Source organism: Choristoneura fumiferana, chromosome 13 (assembly GCF_025370935.1).
Source record: "Choristoneura fumiferana chromosome 13, NRCan_CFum_1, whole genome shotgun sequence".
NCBI classification, from domain to species: domain Eukaryota; kingdom Metazoa; phylum Arthropoda; class Insecta; order Lepidoptera; family Tortricidae; genus Choristoneura; species Choristoneura fumiferana.
Window position 1 is genome coordinate 17,641,362 of NC_133484.1, and position 20,565 is coordinate 17,661,926.

The following is a 20,565-nucleotide window of genomic DNA, read 5'->3' on the forward strand; positions in this document are numbered from 1 at the left end:
GCCCTGCTACTAACGCCATCTAGCGACATTTGGCCTATCAAGAAATCTTCATTAAATAAAATTCTCACATATCGTAAAATAGCCTATTAACCACCATTACACAACTCTATTAGAAAACCTTTAATAGTTACCCGGAAATATTTATGCAACAAGAAAGCAAAGTTGTTTGTTCAGCGAGTGTTGATTTTGAATCCTGAGCGCAGCGAGGGTGGGATCATTCATAATGGACTAGGCAACTACAGTACGGAGTGTTATCATACCGGGTCCGGTATAAACCGGGCGATGTCTGCGTGGTGCGGCGACGCGCGCAGCCGCTCGCCTGCGTCAAGCCAGCACGAGTATTCTCGCAGCATCCTGAAAATTATAACTCATAATTTCGTTTGTCATAAGAAATATGAAAACGCGCGGTTTGCGGAACAGAAGAAAAAAAGATAAAATATTAGATACACTAGTGCAAATGAATGGGAGACGATTTACTCAAGGACACAATAGTGAACATAGATCGATAAAATAGCAAGCACCGTGCGCGCTGCGACAGTGCTGCCCTTATTTAATAAGCTCTTTCCAAAATTCTATCGAGTCATTTTCAACTTTCCGCTTACCACTTTGTACCTATTGTAGTGTATGGACACAATAAACGAATACTTGCAAGTTAAATAAAAACTACTCATTCTGCTCTGAGTTGCATCTAGACCTTACTATAGGCAGGCTAGAACTTGCGACTGACTGCAGAGACCTACCCGGAAAATCCTCAACATATTCCACGATAAACATAGCTAAAAAAAATAGCCAAACAACTTACTTCTCAGCACCCTCGTGATACTGCATCATGTTAAAGTTCACTCTCCTTCGCTCTTCGCTCTCAGACGCGCTGTTATCATCGGGCCGCTCGTCAATTTCATCATCACTTTCATCTATCACATCAGAATCACAGGAGTCACTGTCAGTGCCTGTAAACTTGGAGATGGAAGTTGGCGGCAGCATGCCAGTGACAGGTACAGTGTCGGGTGTCCCTGCGCTGCTGGTATCGGGTTTCGGTTCTGGTCTCGTGTTCAAGAGAGACTTGCAGGCTTCTGCTTGGTTGTGATGGTATACTATGTGTTCTTGGAGACGTTTCTTGAGTTGTGCCAGGGTCCTAGATTTGATGAGGCCCGAGAAAAAGAGCAGGCCAATCGGCATAGTTCTGTGGAAAATATTAAAAACAAAGCTTAGATATCAACGCACCATGATTTTAGACCTGAGTGGACGCAAAGTACCATATTTCGATTACTCCAACCACTGTTTCTTAATAAGCTTTTATAAAAAAAAGTCACATTGTTTGAGCAAACTTTGTTCAGCAAAGCGCTGTACATATGTCATATATTGACTGAAACTTGAATTTCTGACTCAACAAACATGAATTACCGTATCCACTTTCCGGGTCTCGGCAGTAATGCCCTGATCACACGTACCGAGTAGCATGGCGAGACAGCAAATTGGTACTAGGCCGAGAGAATAGGGTGGGCGAGTAGGTGTTTACACGCATTTTGATTTTCCTGGTGACAGTGGCCAATACGCGGTTGAGCGGCCGCTCGCTAAGACGTAATGGGTACCTTTAATTTAGGTACTCACGAGGTGGTGGCAGTGTGTAGATACAGATGCATCAGCAGCCGCCAGAGGGCCAGCGTGGCGGGGTGCGCGGCCGGCGCCGCCAGCAGCGCCGCCGCCGTCTGGTAGATCACCAGGTCTTCAGACACTGTGGAGCTGCCGATCAGCTGCAAGTTGCAAACTGGTGAGAGTATGTTTGGCGTAGGGTTGTAACGGAGGCCTTCTTAGCGGAGGCGGAAGCGGATGCGGAGGTTAGCGGATGCGGAGGTGAGAGTGGATGTGGTAAAAAGTAGTTTATGCTTTATTAAACTCAAAAATCTGTAAAATTTCTAAAAAAAACTGCCAAATCTCACTTGTTTTCGGCGTCATCGTGCATGTGACTTAAATAAACAATTACTTTGTACAAATCGCTTTAAAAAATCGCGGTTCAATCAAACATATACATTACAATTTCGTACGTCCAAGCAACGAGACAGGTTGATTCCTGCGTGTGTTATTTGACACGCGCCCGCCCCACCCCGACCGCGTTCCCGCTGCGCGCCGACATAATGAAATGAGAAATAAACCTCCGTTAAAACTCCGCAAGGAGGCGGAGGCGAAGATACGATTTCTTGCGGAACTTCCGCAGTAACGGAGGCGGAGGCGAAGTTCCGTTACAACCCTAGTTAGGTGTAATTAGAGCACACGAAACGTTACCGCTTCGGAGCCACTTTTTGCAATTTTAGGCAAGTTTGACAAAAACGGTACAATAGTGACAGGTTGCCAGCCTGTCGCCTACGGTATACCTTAACCTATATCCTCAGTCGCCTTTTACGACATCCACGGAAGAAATGGAGAGGTGTACCGGACACCACACGGGTTTCTTAAATTTAATTTAAATAATATGATATTGAGGCATTTACTAAGATCCAAAAGAGCTCGTCTGGCTGTGCATAGAGGGGTGCTGGTACCAACACTCATGTATGGAAGTGAAAGTTGGGTGTGGCAGGAAAGGCATCAGAGTAGAATAAATGCGGTAGAAATGAGAGCGTTCAGAAGTATGTTAGGTTTAAAATTGAGTGACAGAATTAGAAATAGTGCGATAAGGGAACGCTGTGGTGTAAATGAAGGTATAGTCACACGGATTGAGAAAGGGATGCTTGGATGGTTTGGGCATGTTGAGAGAATGAATGAAAACAGATTGACTAAGCAGATCTATAAGACGAGCGTGAATGGGAACGTTGGGAGAGGAAGGCCTAGACGAACGTACCACGATCAAATCGGGGACGTTCTGAAGAAAAGTCGGGTCAGGAGTACTCTAAACCGACGTGCATGCATGAAAAGATGAATGTAGAGGAAGCGAGAGTTGTATGCCAGGATCGTAGCAAGTTTGCAGGTGGTAGGACCTTGTGCAAGGTCCGCCCGGATTGCTACCACCATCTTGCTCGCTAATCCTGCCGTGAAGCAGCAGTGCTTGCACTGTTGTGTTTCGGCGTGGAGAGTAAGACAGCCGGTGAAATTACTGGCACTTGAGGTATCCCATCTTAGGCCTCTAGGTTGGCAACGCATCTCCAATACCCCTGGTGTTGCAGATGTTTATGGGCGGTGGTGATCTCTTACCATCAGGAGACCCACTTGCTCGCTTGCCATCCAGTTAAATAAAAAAAAAAAAAAAAAAAAAGTGGAAGGATGTAGTCTCTGCCTACCCCGTTGGGAAAGAGGCGTGATTTTATGTATGTATGTATGTATGTATATACTAAGATACTCAAAAAACTGTTTACGGTTTCGTGCTAGTGCTGCACTTTGACGGCAGAAAGTTGCAGTTATATTCCCAATTAAGTTGCTGATGACGCACTGCATTCTTAACGCGAACGAACTGTAGTCTAAATTCATTTGCGTGGCGAGTTCATGGTCGCGTGTGTTGCGAGCAACGCTAACACCGCAGTTAGAAGCGCGTGTTGCAAGTTGCGTAGCGTGAGAGAACAACTGGGATTATATTAATTTCAAATAACCTTTCAAAGCGTTGTCGACGTGTATCCGGAGCTTGGAAGCGCGCTGTGCGTCCAACGCATTCAACAGTTTGGCGTTCAATGAGGGCTATCGCGTATGAATTCGCCGCTAGAGGCGCTAGTGTAGCGTGAGGTCTCCGAAATGTCAAATCTCATAGTTTTTGGGTGAGCTACGCGGGTTTATTTATAATTAGAATAATTTTGTGAATATTTTGCAATATCTGAAATTAATTATGGCAAATATGCGTTCCGGGGCAATGAATGTCTGTGTTTTGAGACAGTTTTGTCTTTCAGAAACCTTTGTCCTCCCTTTTTTCCGAACAAAACGGGGATTATGCAACACTGTGGCATGCTCGATATTTTTATGGTACGGTTTTAAGGTGTATTAAATATGATTTTAATCTAAACTTTGTTTTCACGCCCGTAATAACAGAGTTTGAAAGCCATACTTAAAAACCTCACGCAACAGTGCGCCATCTAGTGAGACAAAAAACGATAGCCCTCATTGTGCGCAACGCTACCTCCGCAGTAGCGCGTGTTGCCCGTTGCACAGCGTTACAGAGGAACTAGGAATATATTAAGTTGCAATAACCTTCAAAGCGTTGTCGACATGTATCGTGAGCTTAGACGCGCGCTGTGCGTCCAACGCGTTCAACAGTTTGACGTACAGTTGCGTGGACAGCTCGCGCTCGGCGTGTGATGCGCGCAAAGCTAACTCCACGCTTAGAGGCGGGTGTTACACGTTGCGTAGCGTGAGAGAGAAACTCGGGTATATTAAGTTGTAGTAACCTTCAAAGCGTTGTCGACGTGTATCCGGAGATTGGACGCGCGCTGTGCGTCGAGCGCGTGCAACAGTTTGGCGTACAGTTGCGTGGAGAGTTCGCGTTCGGCGTGTGTTGCGCGCAACGCTACCTCCACACTCAGAGGCGCGTGTTGCACGTGGCGTAGCAGGTGATAGAGGAACTCGAGCTTTGGTGCTTCCTGAACTTAAATTAATTAATTAATTATGATCTGTGGAAACGTAGCCTAGTCATCATAGGGTAGAACACCATTGAAAATAATTCCGATTAAGATTAATTATCAATAACTGTATAATTACTTTTTTTGGTGGTTTGAAATAAAACAGTTATTTGACTTGACAAGTAAGTGACGGCACGTCCCCCTATTGTCGCTATTGGCGTAAAATCAATGGGGGAATAGCGTTTTCACAACTCAAGAGCATTAAGCATTAAGAAAGATCAAGATTAGCAACTCTAATTAATGGGCATTTCTACCTACCGTTATACCCCGAGTTTATCTCTCCGATTTGAACAAAATTTGGGCGAAAATTATTAAGAAAAATTCGTAACAAAACAGACACATCCATACAATATTTTGGGGACACATTTGGAGACCCTACCTTCCAAATTTTAAACTCAGAGTACAACGGTAGATAGAAATGCCCTAATCCGCTTTCGTAGCGGTGCAGACACAGCCTTCTGGATCCTTGTATCGGGTCATTGTACTCGCCTGCAGTGTGCGCGTGCGCCGCGAGGCCAGCAGCGCCGCGTCGCGCGCGCGCAGCCGCGGGCCCGGCAGCCGCGGGTCGCACAGCCCGTGCAGCCACGCCGACGCCACGGCGTCGCGGTGCGGGGACCTGAGGGACCGACCAACGATTGTATAACATCTTGAGGTTATAATTATATATTTTTTTTATTCGACTGGATGGCAAACGAGCAAGTGGGTCTCCTGATGGTAAGAGATCACCACCGCCCATAGACAGATGCAACACCAGGGGGATTGCAGATGCGTTGCCAACCTAGAGGCCTAAGATGGGCTACCTCAAGTGCCAGTAATTTCACCGGCTGTCTTGCTCTCCACGCCGAAACACAACAATGCAAGCACTGCTACTTCACGGCAAGATTAGCGAGCAAGATGGTGGTAGCAATCCGGGCGGACCTTGCACAAGGTCCTACCACCTGCATAATTATATGAAACAAAAAAAAAAAAATAAAATGGAAAATTAAAAGCGTTTTCAGAAACACTTCACGTTTAGTTACTTCCTCGACCGACCCTCGCCGTTTACACATTGGTTGGGTTGGGGTTATTTTAACGTATACATTTACTTAAAACTGAGGGCTGCCTTTCTTTTGCCATCTTCGACGGATTTAGCGGCCCTGCGGGGTACATCGAAGACGAGTTAGGTTAATCCACTTAGCAATACATTTGAAACCCTTCCAATGTCTAAGCACGCTCCAGGTCCAGCAATCGCGCAAGCACCGCACTAGCAGCTGCCCGCTGCAGTACTCACGTCTGCAGCTGCAGCAGCATGCGCCGCAGCAGCAGCTCGGGCGCGGCGGCGCGGCAGCCCCACGCCCATTGCACCAGCGACTGCGCCGGCGCAAGCAGCGACACTATCAGCTTGCCAAACCTGATAACAACACGACATGGAATATAGACACTGGAGAGTGTGAGCATATTTTAATTCGAACAAAAACTAACATGAATAGAGAAGCAAGGGTGTCACCCAGTTTCTGGCCTATAGAGAGGGGGGGAGTCTTTTTTTTCCACCTTCCAAGTCCTATAAGCATATGTTTTGAGAACGAAGTAGCCATAAGCTCTCACCCATTTAATCCGTGAAATGACTACTGTACCCTAATAAAATTAATATTAAACTACATCTCAACAAACACGACAATATATCTGTCTCCATTCACTCACTGCGGCGTGAGAGAGACGGACTCGGGCGAGGCAGCCATGGCGGCCATGACCAGCGGCAGCGCGTGCGCAGCCACCGTCGCGCGCTCGCCCGCCACGCGGCACAACGCTGACACACCATACTCACAGATCTGAAAGCAGAGTAGTTATGGTACTCCCACATTGGCTGTTAAAAGTGTTCTATAACGTTATAAAACATTTCTTTTATAACATTGTATAAAATATTGTAACAAATGTTACCTTGTTATACCTTTTAAAATGTTATACAACAAATTGCAAATGCAATTTTTATATCGTGCTACTAGCTTTTGCCCGCGGCTCCGCCCGCGTGGTATTCGGTAATCGCACGCTGTTCCCTCGGGAACTGCATGTCACTCTCGGGCCCATGAACTATCTCTATGCCAAAAATCACGTCGATCCGTCGCTCCGTTACGGCGTGAAAGACGGACAAACACACAATAGTAGATTGATAACCAAGGGTGGAAAGTGACCCATTTCACCCGAGATATTTCTGGCGCTCGAACGAAGAGAGAGCGCCAATAGTTCGAGGGGAAATGGGTAATTTCACCCGAGTAAGACACTCTACTTTTCATTTCGACTGTGAGGAAAGTAAAATACTACAAAAAAATTAGAATAATAATAAATTGAATTAACTTATATCCAACGTCCAACGGTACCTTTTCGACCAGCAGGGCTACTATGGACTGGTGGATTTTTATAGTCCACGCCGCCGCTCATATCTAACGCGCACCCGCAGCGTGCGCCCGCGCAGTGCACCCGTGCCAGCTAGCGTAGGCCCTAAGATGTATTGCACCGAACCGGCTCTTAGAAAGTATTAGAAAGCATGAAATTGTGCACTCGTGCAGCTGTAACTCACCTCCGGCACAGAGTGTCCCCATGAGCTTGAAAGCACGGCATATGCCTCGGCGAAGAGACCGCTGGGCGGGGAAGGCGGCGGTGCGTCCAGCGGTAAGCGCCAGCTGGACCTGACCACACAATCGGTAAATATAATATAGACGACCGGATAGACAACTATAAGAGCTGACCGTATTTAAGGGTAAATAAAATACGATGCTAAAGTATATACGTGTTTTTCTACGTTGATTACCTGTGTACGCGCAGCCTTGTGAGCGCGGACCACGCCCACTCAGGCGTGGGGGCGGGGAGCTGGCATAGCCACGCCCCCACCGTCAATTGCGCCTCCAGCGACAGACCGCTAAAAACAAAATGTTAAACTAAACTTCTTATTTCAAAAAGTATCGAGTTCTCAGAGACGATGCTCGGTGCAACACAACTATTCAAGTATTCGGTGTTATCATCATCATCAGCCTAAAGACTTCTACCGCTAAACAAAGCCCCACTTTAGAACGCCACAATGAACGACAACTCGCCGCTTGCATCCACCGGTGGCAATTCTTACGATCTCGTCAGTCCATGAAATGAAATGAAATGAAATGAAATAGAGTTTATTTGTCATAAGTGGGTGTACAGTGGTTTCAATTTAACCGATTATAATAAGATCGCCACTCAGTGCCACTAAGTGGCGTACAAATTTCAATTTGAATTAAAAATACATATAATGTATTATTTCGGTGTCAATTATTCATCATTTTATGACAATACGACAATCCAATGACAATCATAATCTACAACGCCTTTTACTCGTTTAAGAACTCGCTAATACTATAAAAGCATTTCTCTGACAGCCATGACATTAATATTCTTTTAAATGCCTTCTGCGCCATCAAGTGGAAGGCCTGCTAATGTAATGTTCGGTGTAACTGCACTTAATATAGTTCTGAACTAATTATAGTTCAGTCTTACGCACTGCAAAGGGCCGTGGGAGCTTGACGATACAAATACAATGGGACTCTTTATTGTACAGTCACCAGCATTAATTTCTGCCAAAGCAGAGCGTGCAAAAATATCTGACACGTCCTTCCGGCCCTAGAAATAGAGTCGTATCAGATATTTATGCATGCTTGTTGTGTCAGATATTGGTGCTGGTGACTGTACACCATAAATAGTAAGCGATATAGAAACAGGTACACAGAGAGAAACATTACAAGGTAAGCAATAAGCGGCCTGGGCTTGGCTTTTGCTTAACGTCACATATTTGAACCTACACTTTTCAAAATAGCCACCATTTCACGTGTTCCTTTACGTAACCGTGCGGTAGCACTTACTCGTACGGCGTGTAACTGACTCCGTGCAACAGATACTGTAACAGTTGCGGGCAGCGTTGCGACCAGTCTTCGAGCACGGCGCGCGCTTCGCCCGTCGACGGCCGCCATCCTTGGAGAGAGAGGAACTTGAGGGTGTCTGCTGCGGGCTGCAATGGTTCCACTGAGGAGTAAAGCGTTATTATGTGAGATTATTGTGAGTATGCGCTGTTAAACACAGGCGGAAGGAAGGCCCAAAGCATAATTACACATATAGTGCTACTGATAGCATTTCGTCACTACTTTTAAAAAATCTTGTATCTAAAATGAATATATCAACAAAATTGAACTCTGACGTAATGTTCTTAAAGTTCAGTCAGAAAAATTATCTGTTTTGAGGTACAAGTTTTTTTAAGTATTGAAGATTTTTAACAGGAAATATGCTTTGGGACTCGCCTAATGGATCGTATTGACAGTCGCGCGCGAGTGTAAATGGGCTGTGACGGTTTTCTAATTTTCCCAACCATTTCATATTGACGAATGATTATTTTTAAACTTACATACTTCAGGATTGTTATAAAACTAACCTAGCCTATATGGTTCTACATAATAGTCCTGAAATATATCCTGTAAGTTCGTCCATATGAAACGGGAAATTAATCATTTGAGAAAAATATTTTCTAAGGCTATGACACATTACTGCGCTAATTCACCGGCCGGCCGAGAGATGGCGTTGCCTCACCTTGGTGCAACTCGGCGACTGTATGTAAAGCGGTGGCGAACAGATAGTCGTGCGCGCGCAGCAGCCGCGGCAGGCAGTCGCGCGCGGCGCCGGCGCACAGCCCGCCGCAGACGCTCTTGCGCTTCACTGCGGTCTGTAACACGCCGCCCGGCCGAGAGATGGCGTTATTGTTAGACTATGATTTTCTGGATCGCATTGGCCCCGTTCGTTAGATTGGCGCGGAGTAGATGTAACATTACCAATAAATGTAAAGACGGGTTCATTGGGGAAAAGAGAAAAATCACGTTTTCAATATTTGATAATGACATGTATTGTAACTGACAGACTAATTCAATATTTTCTGGACACTAGCTTATTCACTAACTTTTTAAACTGAGTATATAAGTAAATGACTTTCTTTCTTTCTTAGACCAGATGGCCTAGTGGTTAGAGAACCTGACTACGAAGCTTGAGGTCCCGGGTTCGATTCCCGTGTCGGGACAGATATTTGTATGAAAGTACTTATGTTTGTTCTCGGTTCTTGGGTGTTAACTATGTATTTTAGTATGTATCTATCTATATAATTATATTTATCCGTTGCTTAGTACCCATAACACAAGCTTTGCTAAGCTTACTTTGGGACTAGGTCAATTGGTGTAAATTGTCCCGTGATATTTATTTTTATTTATTTTATATTTTACAACCATAGCCTGTTTATAGGCACAGGCCCTATACCACGAAGTGAAAAATTCAAACTTCGTGTCTTGTCCCGCTGACGCCAATATTACTTAATACGAGAGTGAGAGGGACGGTACGATACGAACTTCGATTTTCGAATTTCGTAGTACGTCTACTAACACTATGGATTCGAACACCGAAATAAACGATTTGCATGTATAGCCCCCCAGACCTTGACGAGGAAATCGAGCACCATCCTGGCGAGCTCGTGGTCGCCGCAGTCGACCGCCGCCTGCGCAGCCACGCGGACGCTTTGCTCGCACGGCATCGCCGGCAGCTCCACGGGCGGCGCGTCTAGTACAAGCGGGGACTTGTCTGGAAAAAATAAAAGTTTAAGATGTGCGGTAAAGAAAGTGTTAGTCAGACTCGAACACTGAGGACCCTGTACTGATTTGAAAGCAAGCAAACAATTAAAATCTCCTAAAAGCTCCTCCTCCTCCACGCTGTAAGAGTCTAACATCTGGTAGCGTGATGAACGCGGCTGTTTTTTAGGGTTCCGTAGCCAAAATGGCAAAAACGGAACCCTTATAGTTTCGCCATGTCTGTCTGTCCGTCCGCGGCTTTGCTCAGGGACTATCAATGCTAGAAAGCTGTAATTTTGCACGAATATATATGTAAATTTATTCCTTACTCCTCCATCCATTCCATGGTAAAGCTTGCCTGGAAGAGATCGCTCTGAAGCGATAAGGCCGCCTATTGCTTACAGAAAGTCTCTGTGTATATAAAATATACCTAAACTTGGAATATTCCGTACAAAATACGAAATCCTTAGAAAAATATTATTTCATTTTTTCGTAATGGCTACGGAACCCTATTACGGGCGTGTCCGACACGCTCTCGGCCGGTTTTGTTACATAAAACTGACCCGTGATTTACCCCTATCTCACTTGATGATAAGTGCAGATGAGGCCAAAGGTGAGGTGAAGTGCTGCTTTGAGGATGAACTCTGGTTGAGTTCGAAACGCGTCTGTGTAGTTTGGTGGTGATAGTTGGGTTTGTGTGAGTTCGTAAGGTCGCGGGTGAGCAAAGTAACTGTTTATAGTTCGTTGACATGGACCTCTGCAAAGTAACGCGTGATTTAATAAATGATTCATTGGACTGACCGTGCAGACGGGTCATGAGCGCGACGCAGTAGGCGGCGCGGGCGGCGGGGCGGAGCAGCGCGGGCGGCGCGCACCCCGCCGGGGTTGTCGCCGCCCCCTCCGCGAACAGTGCCTCCAGCTCCATCTCTATCGGCTCCACCATGTCTCTGGAGTAGGAGTCCCTATAGAAACAAGACATAATTTACCTGCGTATTCATAACATTCTGTAAACTTAGAAAATGTCCTAAAAAACTAGAAATTAAATGAACCCGCCTCTTTCTGTAACTGACACATTTTTGTTGTGAAACGATTAAAACAGCAACGATTCCGTATGTACAGGTACGGCTGTTTAAAGCGTATATCTTGACATACATAAAAAATCAGAACCCTCGTTGTGCGAGTCAGACTTGCATTTGAGCAGTTTTTTATTGTTCATAGTCGTCTATCAATCGGTCTTTATCTAAGCGTCGAGTGCACACTAATAGGCACTAACCGGGTTTTGGGTAGGTATAAGCGCGCATGTCACTTCCAGGGTAGGGTAGAGCGCTGTCATAGGTATTATATTTACACATGTGAAGGTAGATAATAAATCAGTCTTCGCAAGAACACCGAGTACGATTGACGCTCCTCTGTTCCTTAAACAGCCAGTAACGCGCGCGCCGCACAGAGCGCGCAACACCGAGCGCGCCGAGTGTCGCCACACTAGCTGGGTCTGTCATGTCTAACGCACTCACTTGTTGTGCTCGTGTAGAGCGGCGGCGGCGTGTAGCGTGGCCCGCGCGACGGCAGCGAGCGCGGCGCGCAGGCGCGGGTAGTGTCTGTGCGCGGCGCGCGCGCGGCGCAACGTCGCCAGTAACGCGCGCGCGCCGCACAGAGCGCGCAACACCGAGCGCGCCGAGTGTCGCCACACTAGCTGGGTCTGTCATGTCTAACGCACTCACTTGTTGTGCTCGTGTAGAGCGGCGGCGGCGTGTAGCGTGGCCCGCGCGACGGCAGCGAGCGCGGCGCGCAGGCGCGGGTAGTGTCTGTGCGCGGCGCGCGCGCGGCGCAACGTCGCCAGTAACGCGCGCGCGCCGCACAGAGCGCGCAACACCGAGCGCGCCGAGTGTTGCCACTCGTACGGACGTGTCTGGGTTATGTCCTGCCAATAAATCCATATACTAATATTATAAATAAATAAAAATACTTTATTTCAGACCAAAAAAAGTCCAATTTTTTTGTTAGTAGAATTGGTCTTTCAAAACTAGTGTTAGTCGCATTATTATTATAAACGCGAAAGTGTGTGTACGATCTTTGAAATCGTACACCGCCGCCGCGGCACCTTTATGCTACGCGGATTATTATAATAGGTTAAGTTAGTTGTAATTAAGCAAGCTTACGGCTCACACGTGTAATAAATAAACTTCTATCAATCACGCTAGCGTTCATCATTTAGCAAACGGCTAATCTACTATCATCATCATCGAAAGGTTTATGAGCATATCAAGGCTCATACATCTTTATGGTCCTTCGAACCGCGAGTGAAAAGTTCTTTTAGTGTGACTGCGAATCGGCTCGGTCGGCTTCCCACCAGCGGGTCTCACCGACGGAGTTGAGAAAGCGCACAAGGTCATACAGAAGGAACCGATTACTTGAATCAAGACCTATCAAGAGGAGCAGCAAGGCTCTACAGTGATCAGGAACTATCATAACAAGTGTGCACACATCATCAGAATCAAAATATCCTGTTCACGTGATCAGCACAAGTTGGTGATACCTGCACCAACAGAGGCGACTATTTAGATTCAAGCAAGTGAAACTCAGCAGTAAATTGAAGAAAGCTCTCATCATGGATGATCTTCTCAAACGTCAAAGCGAAATCCTCAAGGAAATCGAAAAAATCAACACCAATTTCCAAAAAGATGGTTCTGGCAGAAAAAATTCGGATTATATCAAGCGGAGAATAAATAAGTTACGAGAACTCTTTGCAGAGTTGAGAATACCGACGTGATTATCAAAATATCCGTATACTAAAACGGATTATTATGTTAAGGGTATTTTCGAGCAAATACGAGGTTACTACACATCAACGCTATCTATGATAACCTCGTACACACCAATCTGAAGAATCAAGAAGGCTCATTGAACCGCCATTTGACATTACCGGATCAAGATTTCAAGACACCAACCAAACAAAGACCGTGGTGAAAATAGCAATCAGATGACCTTATGAAAAACAATCGAGCAATTTCCGAGCATTTACCAGAACTGTTGCCAACTGTATGTTTGTCCGTCTTTCCACGTCCAAATAGAGCCGACGGATCGACGGGATTTGTTGGCACAGAGATAGTTTATTTCAGAGAGTGACGTAGGCTACTGTTTATCCCGGAAAATGCACGTTCCTGAAAAACAGCGCGTCGATAATTGAAAACCGCAAGCAGCGCCAGCAAGTCCCTCTCCCGGAGCGAGCCCTCGCTCACCAGCCGTGCCGCCCGCGTGCCTGTCTACCTCTGCCATGTCAGCACAAAGCCTGACTCACCGCCCGCGGCCAGCAGCAGCAGCGCCCCAACCAGCGCGCGCAGCGGGAACCCGCAGCAGCGCCAGCAATCCCTCTCCCGGAGCGAGCCCTCGCTCACCAGCCCGCCGCCCGCGTGCCTGTCTACCTCTGCCATGTCAGCACAACAGCCCTTGACTCACCGCCCGCGCCAGCAGCAGCAGCGCCCCCACCAGCGCGCGCAGCGGGAACCCCCGCAGCAGCGCCAGCAAGTCCCTCTCCCGGAGCGCGCCCTCGCTCACCAGCCCGCCGCCCGCGTGCCTGTCTACCTCTGCCGTGTCAGCACAACAGCCGTTGACTCACGCGCCGCGCCAGCAGCAGCAGCGCCCCCACCAGCGCGCGCAGCGGGAACCCCCGCAGCAGCGCCAGCAAGTCCCTCTCCCGGAGCGCGCCCTCGCTCACCAGCCCGCCGCCCCCGTGCCTGTCTACCTCTTCCCACATCTCCTCGTTCTCTGCTAACAATATACACGATCCATAAGAACTTTTATAGCAGCGTTAATGCACTTCCACTACGAATAGCGTTTGAAAAAAACCTTTTTTTTTTTGTAACATTTGCAATCGGTACATTAAACCATAAGCAAATCTGTTACGTGTAGTATGGCGTTTGGAATGAGAAGTCCATTGACTGCTCTCTTCCTCATTAACTAAGTTTCACAGTTGACGGGGTTCTGAAAAAAACCTGGAACTTTTTTTTTTCTATCATCATCATCATTTTTAAGGAAAGTCTGGCTGCTGTTGTCTCTGGCTCAGTACATTCTCACCCTCCGAGCATTCCCGCGCAGTCTCCAAGGCCGGCCCCGCCAGCAGTAGATCCAGCACGGCCAGCGCCCGCGCCGCGTCGCTGAAGTCCACGATGGGCACGTGTACCAGCCCTGCCGCCCAACTCACTGAACGACTTTGACTGCAACATATGAATAAAGTGTCAAATCTGTTAACGTCGATAAATATACTCAACGGCACAAAATTTGGCCCACTCTTCATAGAAAATTTACTGCATATATTTGAGGGCCATGTTTTTTGCCGCTCATTATATCTTGGGACTGACACCGCAATACGGTATTTGACTATTTTGTATATGTTTTATAAATTAAAACTACACAATGCCTGTTATCGAATAGAAAAATATTTTTTAAGCTACCTTTACAAATAACAAAGTTATAAAGGTTTGAAATTCAAGATTAGACAGAGAAAGACATACTGGCATGTGACGTCACACGCCAGTACCGCCATACTTGCTGCATAGAGAAAAGCGTTTGAGAAAGAGACAGGTATATAGATTTTTCAAAAAATCACTATAAATCCAATTTTCAACCGATTTAAATTTTCTCTTCGCTAAACACTATCTGTATATCTATATTTTCATAATAATATTAAGATGTGGCTAAATCAGGAGTTGTCAAATACCGTATTGACGATAACGACTCGGAATAGCGGCTTAATTATCGGAAACGCGTGCACTGAGTTTTTGTCAAACGCAGGGTCGGGCGCGCGAGCGGACTCAGTGATAATAATTGCCATTCCGTTATGTAATATGTACGAGTACCTACGCTTTGAATGTTCGCGTGTTGTTTTCTGTTTTATACAGTTAATAGTGTTTAAAGTTATTGTTTTATCAGTAGGAATAAATAGCACGCTTAAGAATTCTTTATTTTTACATACAATACAGACTATAGGTATACCTAGTGCCATCCACGAAGACGCGTGATTTTGTCAAAATAAGACATTAATGACATTGTAATAAGAACCACTACTACTACTACTAAAAATAAAACGTCTCAAGTGGTCATGGACTGGACACATTATGAGAACAAATAGAGAAAAATGGACGAAGGTCGTAATGGAATGGTATCCTAGGAATGGAAAAAGACGAAAAGGAAGGCCAATAAAAAGATGGGAAGATGACTTACCAAAAGGATGGAGAAGATTAGCCCATGACAGGGAAGAGTGGAAGAAACTAGGGGAGGCCTATGCCCAAGGACAACCTGACCAATAAAATAGTTGCCGAATACGTATTTACATAAAATTATAGTGGGGAGTAAAGTACTGGATAGATAGTGGAAAAAATTGTCTAGACTTTGCCCCCCTGACTAACTACCTAACTACTACTACTACTAGTTATTTTAAACTACTCATATTTTATTTTGTACATTAGTTTATAAGCTAAATTTATACCTACTACTTTTTTTTTTTGGTCAGAGAATAAAGGCTTTATTTATTTATTTATTTAATAAGAACCAAGGCACGCGTCATCGTAAATGACTCTACCTATACAGTCACCTGGGCCCCATTGCATATCAAATTACAAGCAAATAGTGTTAGCGAATTTCAATACAAAATCGCTAATACTTAGCTTATAGCTATAATTAGCTTGTAATTTGGGGTCCTGGATTAACCATGCTACAGCGGAGCGTGCAAAAACATATAACACGTTCTACAAGTTAACGCACATAAAAAGAGCTCTGGGTGGCTAGTGGAGGGGGTACGTTTGCGCATCTGTCAACTAACAAGCCAGTGGCGTGATGGCCGCGCGCGCGGGCAAAAGCTAGTACAGATAGTTCAACTCAGTTGTGCGCGCGGCCCTATGTGTGGTTAAAGCGATAAGAACACGACTGCCGCGTCACGTGAAAGTTGTATATTTACAAGCGCACGCACACATAGGGCCGCGCGCACAACTGAGTTGAACTATCTGTACTATAACAAAGCGGGTCTCCGCCTTGCATGATATGACAGTGGTACCGCGTCAGCTGGTGTATAAGGAACAGCACGGCGCGCGGGTCCCGGGCGTCGTGCGCGGCGGCGCACAGCGCGCGTGCCCAGCGGCGCAGCGCTCCGCACAGCAGCGGCGGCGCGGCCACGCTCATGCGCAGCTCTTGCAGCACCAGCATTATGGCTTCGCGGATCTCCGCCTTGCTGGCTTGCAGGGTCTCTGCGATCAACTCTTCTATCTGCAAATCATCATCGTCATCATCATCTCCGCCTATATAAGTCCCACTGATGGGCACAGGCCTCCTCAGAATGAGAGGGCTTGGGCCGTAGTTCCCAAGCGGGCCCAGTGCGGATTGGGAACTTTACACACACCATTGAATTACAACATTACATTTGAATTCACACAGTGGTTTCCTTTACTTTGTATAAAAAACTCCTAAAAAGCCGTAGTGGCCTATGGGTTTTTTTTTTGTTATTCGACTGGATGGCAAACGAGCAAGTGGGTCTCGTCATGGTAAGAGATCACCACCGCCCATAGATATCTGCAACACCAGGGGGATTGCAGATGCGTTGCCAACCTAGAGGCCTAAGATGGGATACCTCAAGTGCCAGTTATTTCACCAGCTGTCTTACTCTCCACGCCGAAACACAACAGTGCAAACACTGCTGCTTCACGGCAGGATTAGTAAGCAAGATGGTGGTAGCAATCCGGGCGGACCTTGCACAAGGTCCTACCACCTGCCCTATACCTATGGCCTTTCAGCAGAGGACTGTGGGTTCAAACCCAGGCTCACACCTGGCATTTTTGGAAACGAAGGCAGACTAAATAAACTATTGCTGTACCAAGAAGTCAGATGACCTTCAATTACCTGATAATATGCTAACAACGCAGTATGCTGATAGTGGCAGTAAGACTCCTGCACATCCTTCAGGAGCCCCTCCAGCCTCAACTGTGCTGCTGGTAACTTGCTCTTCATCAACTCTGCATGGTCGTAGCGACCTTTGAAGTACACCGTTAGTCCACACTTACACTGTTCTGAGACAGACACGGTATGTTTCTCAACTTTCCATAAAGCTTCTCTACTCTTCTCTTCAGTTGAGTAACTGTCCATTACTTTGTGACGTTCTTGTTCTAATGCAGTCACGGAACATCTAGTAAACAAAAAACATATAAACTTAAAAAATCCTAAACCCGACTGCCTAAAAAAAACTAAACGGAAAAAACAAGTCTACTGGTCTAGAACTCTGTTTAACTTAAAATTCAGCAGCTGGAATCCATTGAAAGTCATGCATGACCAGCTCAAAAATTAACAGTTATGGATTGTTCTTTTCTTTTTACTTTAATTCAAATTCAAAACTTTTTTTTTTTTATAATAATGTTTTTAAGGTAGGCAGGTTTTTTCGAGAATAATAGCAAAATAATCTATACACTGGCAAAATTGTCCTCTTAACACTTAAATTGTCAAAATTAAAAGAAATTCATGATACAAACCTTGTTGTCACTTTGTAGTGGTAGTCCAAAAAATTTTAAAAAATAAATACAAAAAGGTAGTCTTAAATCATGCGCATTTTGGTGTACACTGCCAATTTAAGGGTACTAATGGAGAATCCTAACATTTCTTTATTTCATGTATTACAAAAGATAAAAAAAATATATAAATAAGATTTTACTTACCTGAATGTAGACAATAAATCTACTAATGGATGCTCCGGACCTGACCGAGGACCTGCCTCCACAATAGCCTCCTCTCTTTCGCTCATTTGCCTCACCTCAGCAATCTCTTTCCCTCCGCACACCTCCATAGCCACTTCTAAAGGCATGCATTGCACTTTAGGTCTAACATCCTGTAACACTTCCAGTGCTTCAACAGGTGTCTCTGTGACTAATTCCTCTTCAAACACAGGAGCCGAAGGCATTGCATTTTCAACCCTATCGGAGTCTACTGATATTTCCTGTGTAGATTCTTCTGTTGATTGTGTTGGTTCAATAGTTTTATTAATATAAGAAATTGATGCTTCAAGTTTACTTTCTAAATCTTCAATAGGCACATCAGTGGTTGTAGGAATGTCCCTTAATGTGACTAAATCTAATCTGTGGCTTAAGTCTTTATAAGCGTGTGTTGCTGTTTGGTTTTTGGGCTCATTTTGTGATGTACACGCACTTTCTACTACACTAACTGTTTGTTTTTGTAATTCACTTGTTTCACACACCATTGTGCTAGCTGACTCAGAACTTTGTGCTGCAGCTAATATAGCCTCTTCTTGTATGACTTCAGTTTTGGTAAAAACAATGCGTTCTTGATTGACAGACACACTAAAGGAACTGGTCTCCTCAACTATATCTGTAGAAGTACTCGCTCCTGTGGGAGCCTCAGTCTCCTCGCTTATAGATAAATTAGCTATAGAAGGCACTTCAGAGTGAACTTCAGTCTTCGTTATGGATTTTTCCTTTGTTTTCTTCCTCTGAAAACGTAATTTTATACACACTCATAGAATTATAACTGCGCACAACATATTATATGCTATAAATAATACAAAACATACCGCACGGGGCTTCTCTTTCAACATGGTCGCCATCTTTTAGTGCTAATTGATTGGAGTCTTTTAATTTCTAAAACAATTTCTTTGTTTGTAGACCAGTTGAACTAAATATTTACAATATCAGTCAGATCAACACCGCGATTTCATCAGCTGGGAGCTGTCAAAATACTGTCAAGTGTCAAAGTTTGACAAACGAAAAGCAGTGCTACCAGTAAATATTTTTTGCCAAGTTAAAAAAGAAAATGTCAGGGATAAGTAAACAAAAAAGTTCTGATTTGGTAAGTTAAGGTAGGAAAATTAAGACTGTGAGATCCGTGGATTCACCTTAGTTTATCTATTTTTTAATTAAAAAGTAATATTTATATATTTACATATAGAATATTCATAGTCCGGTGAATTTATTCAGTAACTAATAAATGAACCATAGAAATTCAGATTATTAATTTCAAGTCGTGTATAATGAATGGCCTTTATCGTGGATATTTGACGTTTTTAATTGAAACAAAAGACTGTTGTCTAGACTGTGCCTGCAACGGTATATTTTTAAGCCTGTTTTATGGAACACAACATAAACATTAAGGGGCTCCTAGACGGGCCATATTTTCACTGCAATATGTGGCCGGCAACTATTGGTGTCCCTATCTAACATGTGAGTAAGAGAGGAACACCAATAGTTGCCGGCCACAAATTGCAGTGAAAATATGGCCCGTCTAGGAAATAGTCAGTTACAGTACAGACAGTCACAAAACCCGTCACCGCACCGCGTACGTACAATGAAAGAAACTGATGGGCTACTACGAAACTCGAAACTCGAAGTTCGTGTCATGCGGTCTCTCTGATACTTACACTATTTAATACGAGAGCGAGAGGGACAGCACGACACGAACTTCGAGTTTCGAGTTTCGTAGTAGCCCTGCAGGTTACTAACCAGCAGGGCTACTCCGAAACTCTAAACTCGAAGTTCGTGTCGTGCGGTCCCTCTGACACTTATACTATTTAATACGAGAGCGAGAGGGACCGCACGACACGAACTTCGAGGTTCGAGTTTCGGAGTAGCCCAGCAGTTTCGTTTCGTTTCGCTCAAATCACGTAACGACCTATGCCTAGTGCCGTGCCGAACATCCTTATAGTGGATCCTTGGAAAATCCGTCAAAAATATGGACCAACATTTGAATATATATGTGGAACATTTGTGTTAGGTCCAAAAAAAGTTAAAGATAAAGAAGCCGTTGGTTTAATTATAAGGCTGATTACTAAACATTGCCCCCTATTTAATAAAACTTACAAGTGCTTCTACATAATTGTGACTTTTTTGTATGACAAAATTAACAATTATGTAGAATTCAATTTGTGGCATTTGTAACTTTTATTAAATAGGGGCATAACCAAATAATGGAATAAAATACGTATTTTTGTTATTATTTATTAAAAATATAATTGTTTATTGTATGACTTAATGATAGAATTACCTCAACTGAAATAAGTAAGAAACAAAACTAAAGTTGTCAACATACTTACCAGAATTGACCATTTGAAATGGGGATGGACGGGTCATATGTTGCGTTGTAAAGCAGACAAATGGAGTAAGCAGGTAACACTCTGGTACCCAAGAGATGGAAACAGACAACGGGGGCGTCCAATAAGAAGATGGGAGGATGATTTCCGCCTAACCCTGGGACCATACTGGACCAGAGTTGCAGCTGACAGAGTCCAATGGAGGCAGTTGGAGGAGGCCTATGTCAAAAGACACACCGAACTGAGGGACATTGTATGATAATCAACAACATACACAAAAATAGAAAACTACCAG

At 44.8% G+C, this 20,565-nt stretch overlaps 1 protein-coding gene across 1 annotated transcript in view; it reads right to left on the reverse strand.

Moving 5' to 3' along the window:
- The window catches only part of LOC141434528 (uncharacterized), a gene marked incomplete in the record, with an annotated part of 44,126 nt that extends 25,217 nt beyond the window's left edge, over positions 1–18,909 (reverse strand). Inside the window, 21 exon segments of the mRNA XM_074096951.1 lie at positions 261–354; positions 803–1,183; positions 1,612–1,754; positions 4,365–4,556; positions 5,085–5,211; positions 5,866–5,985; positions 6,276–6,403; positions 7,150–7,258; positions 7,381–7,488; positions 8,459–8,618; positions 9,177–9,309; positions 10,066–10,208; positions 10,997–11,157; positions 11,917–12,116; positions 13,652–13,777; positions 13,812–13,960; positions 14,270–14,409; positions 16,245–16,453; positions 17,084–17,366; positions 17,890–18,677; positions 18,759–18,909. Of these exon segments, the coding sequence (XP_073953052.1) occupies positions 261–354; positions 803–1,183; positions 1,612–1,754; positions 4,365–4,556; positions 5,085–5,211; positions 5,866–5,985; positions 6,276–6,403; positions 7,150–7,258; positions 7,381–7,488; positions 8,459–8,618; positions 9,177–9,309; positions 10,066–10,208; positions 10,997–11,157; positions 11,917–12,116; positions 13,652–13,777; positions 13,812–13,960; positions 14,270–14,409; positions 16,245–16,453; positions 17,084–17,366; positions 17,890–18,677; positions 18,759–18,791 (3,927 nt within the window).
- Positions 18,910–20,565: the final 1,656 nt, after the last annotated feature.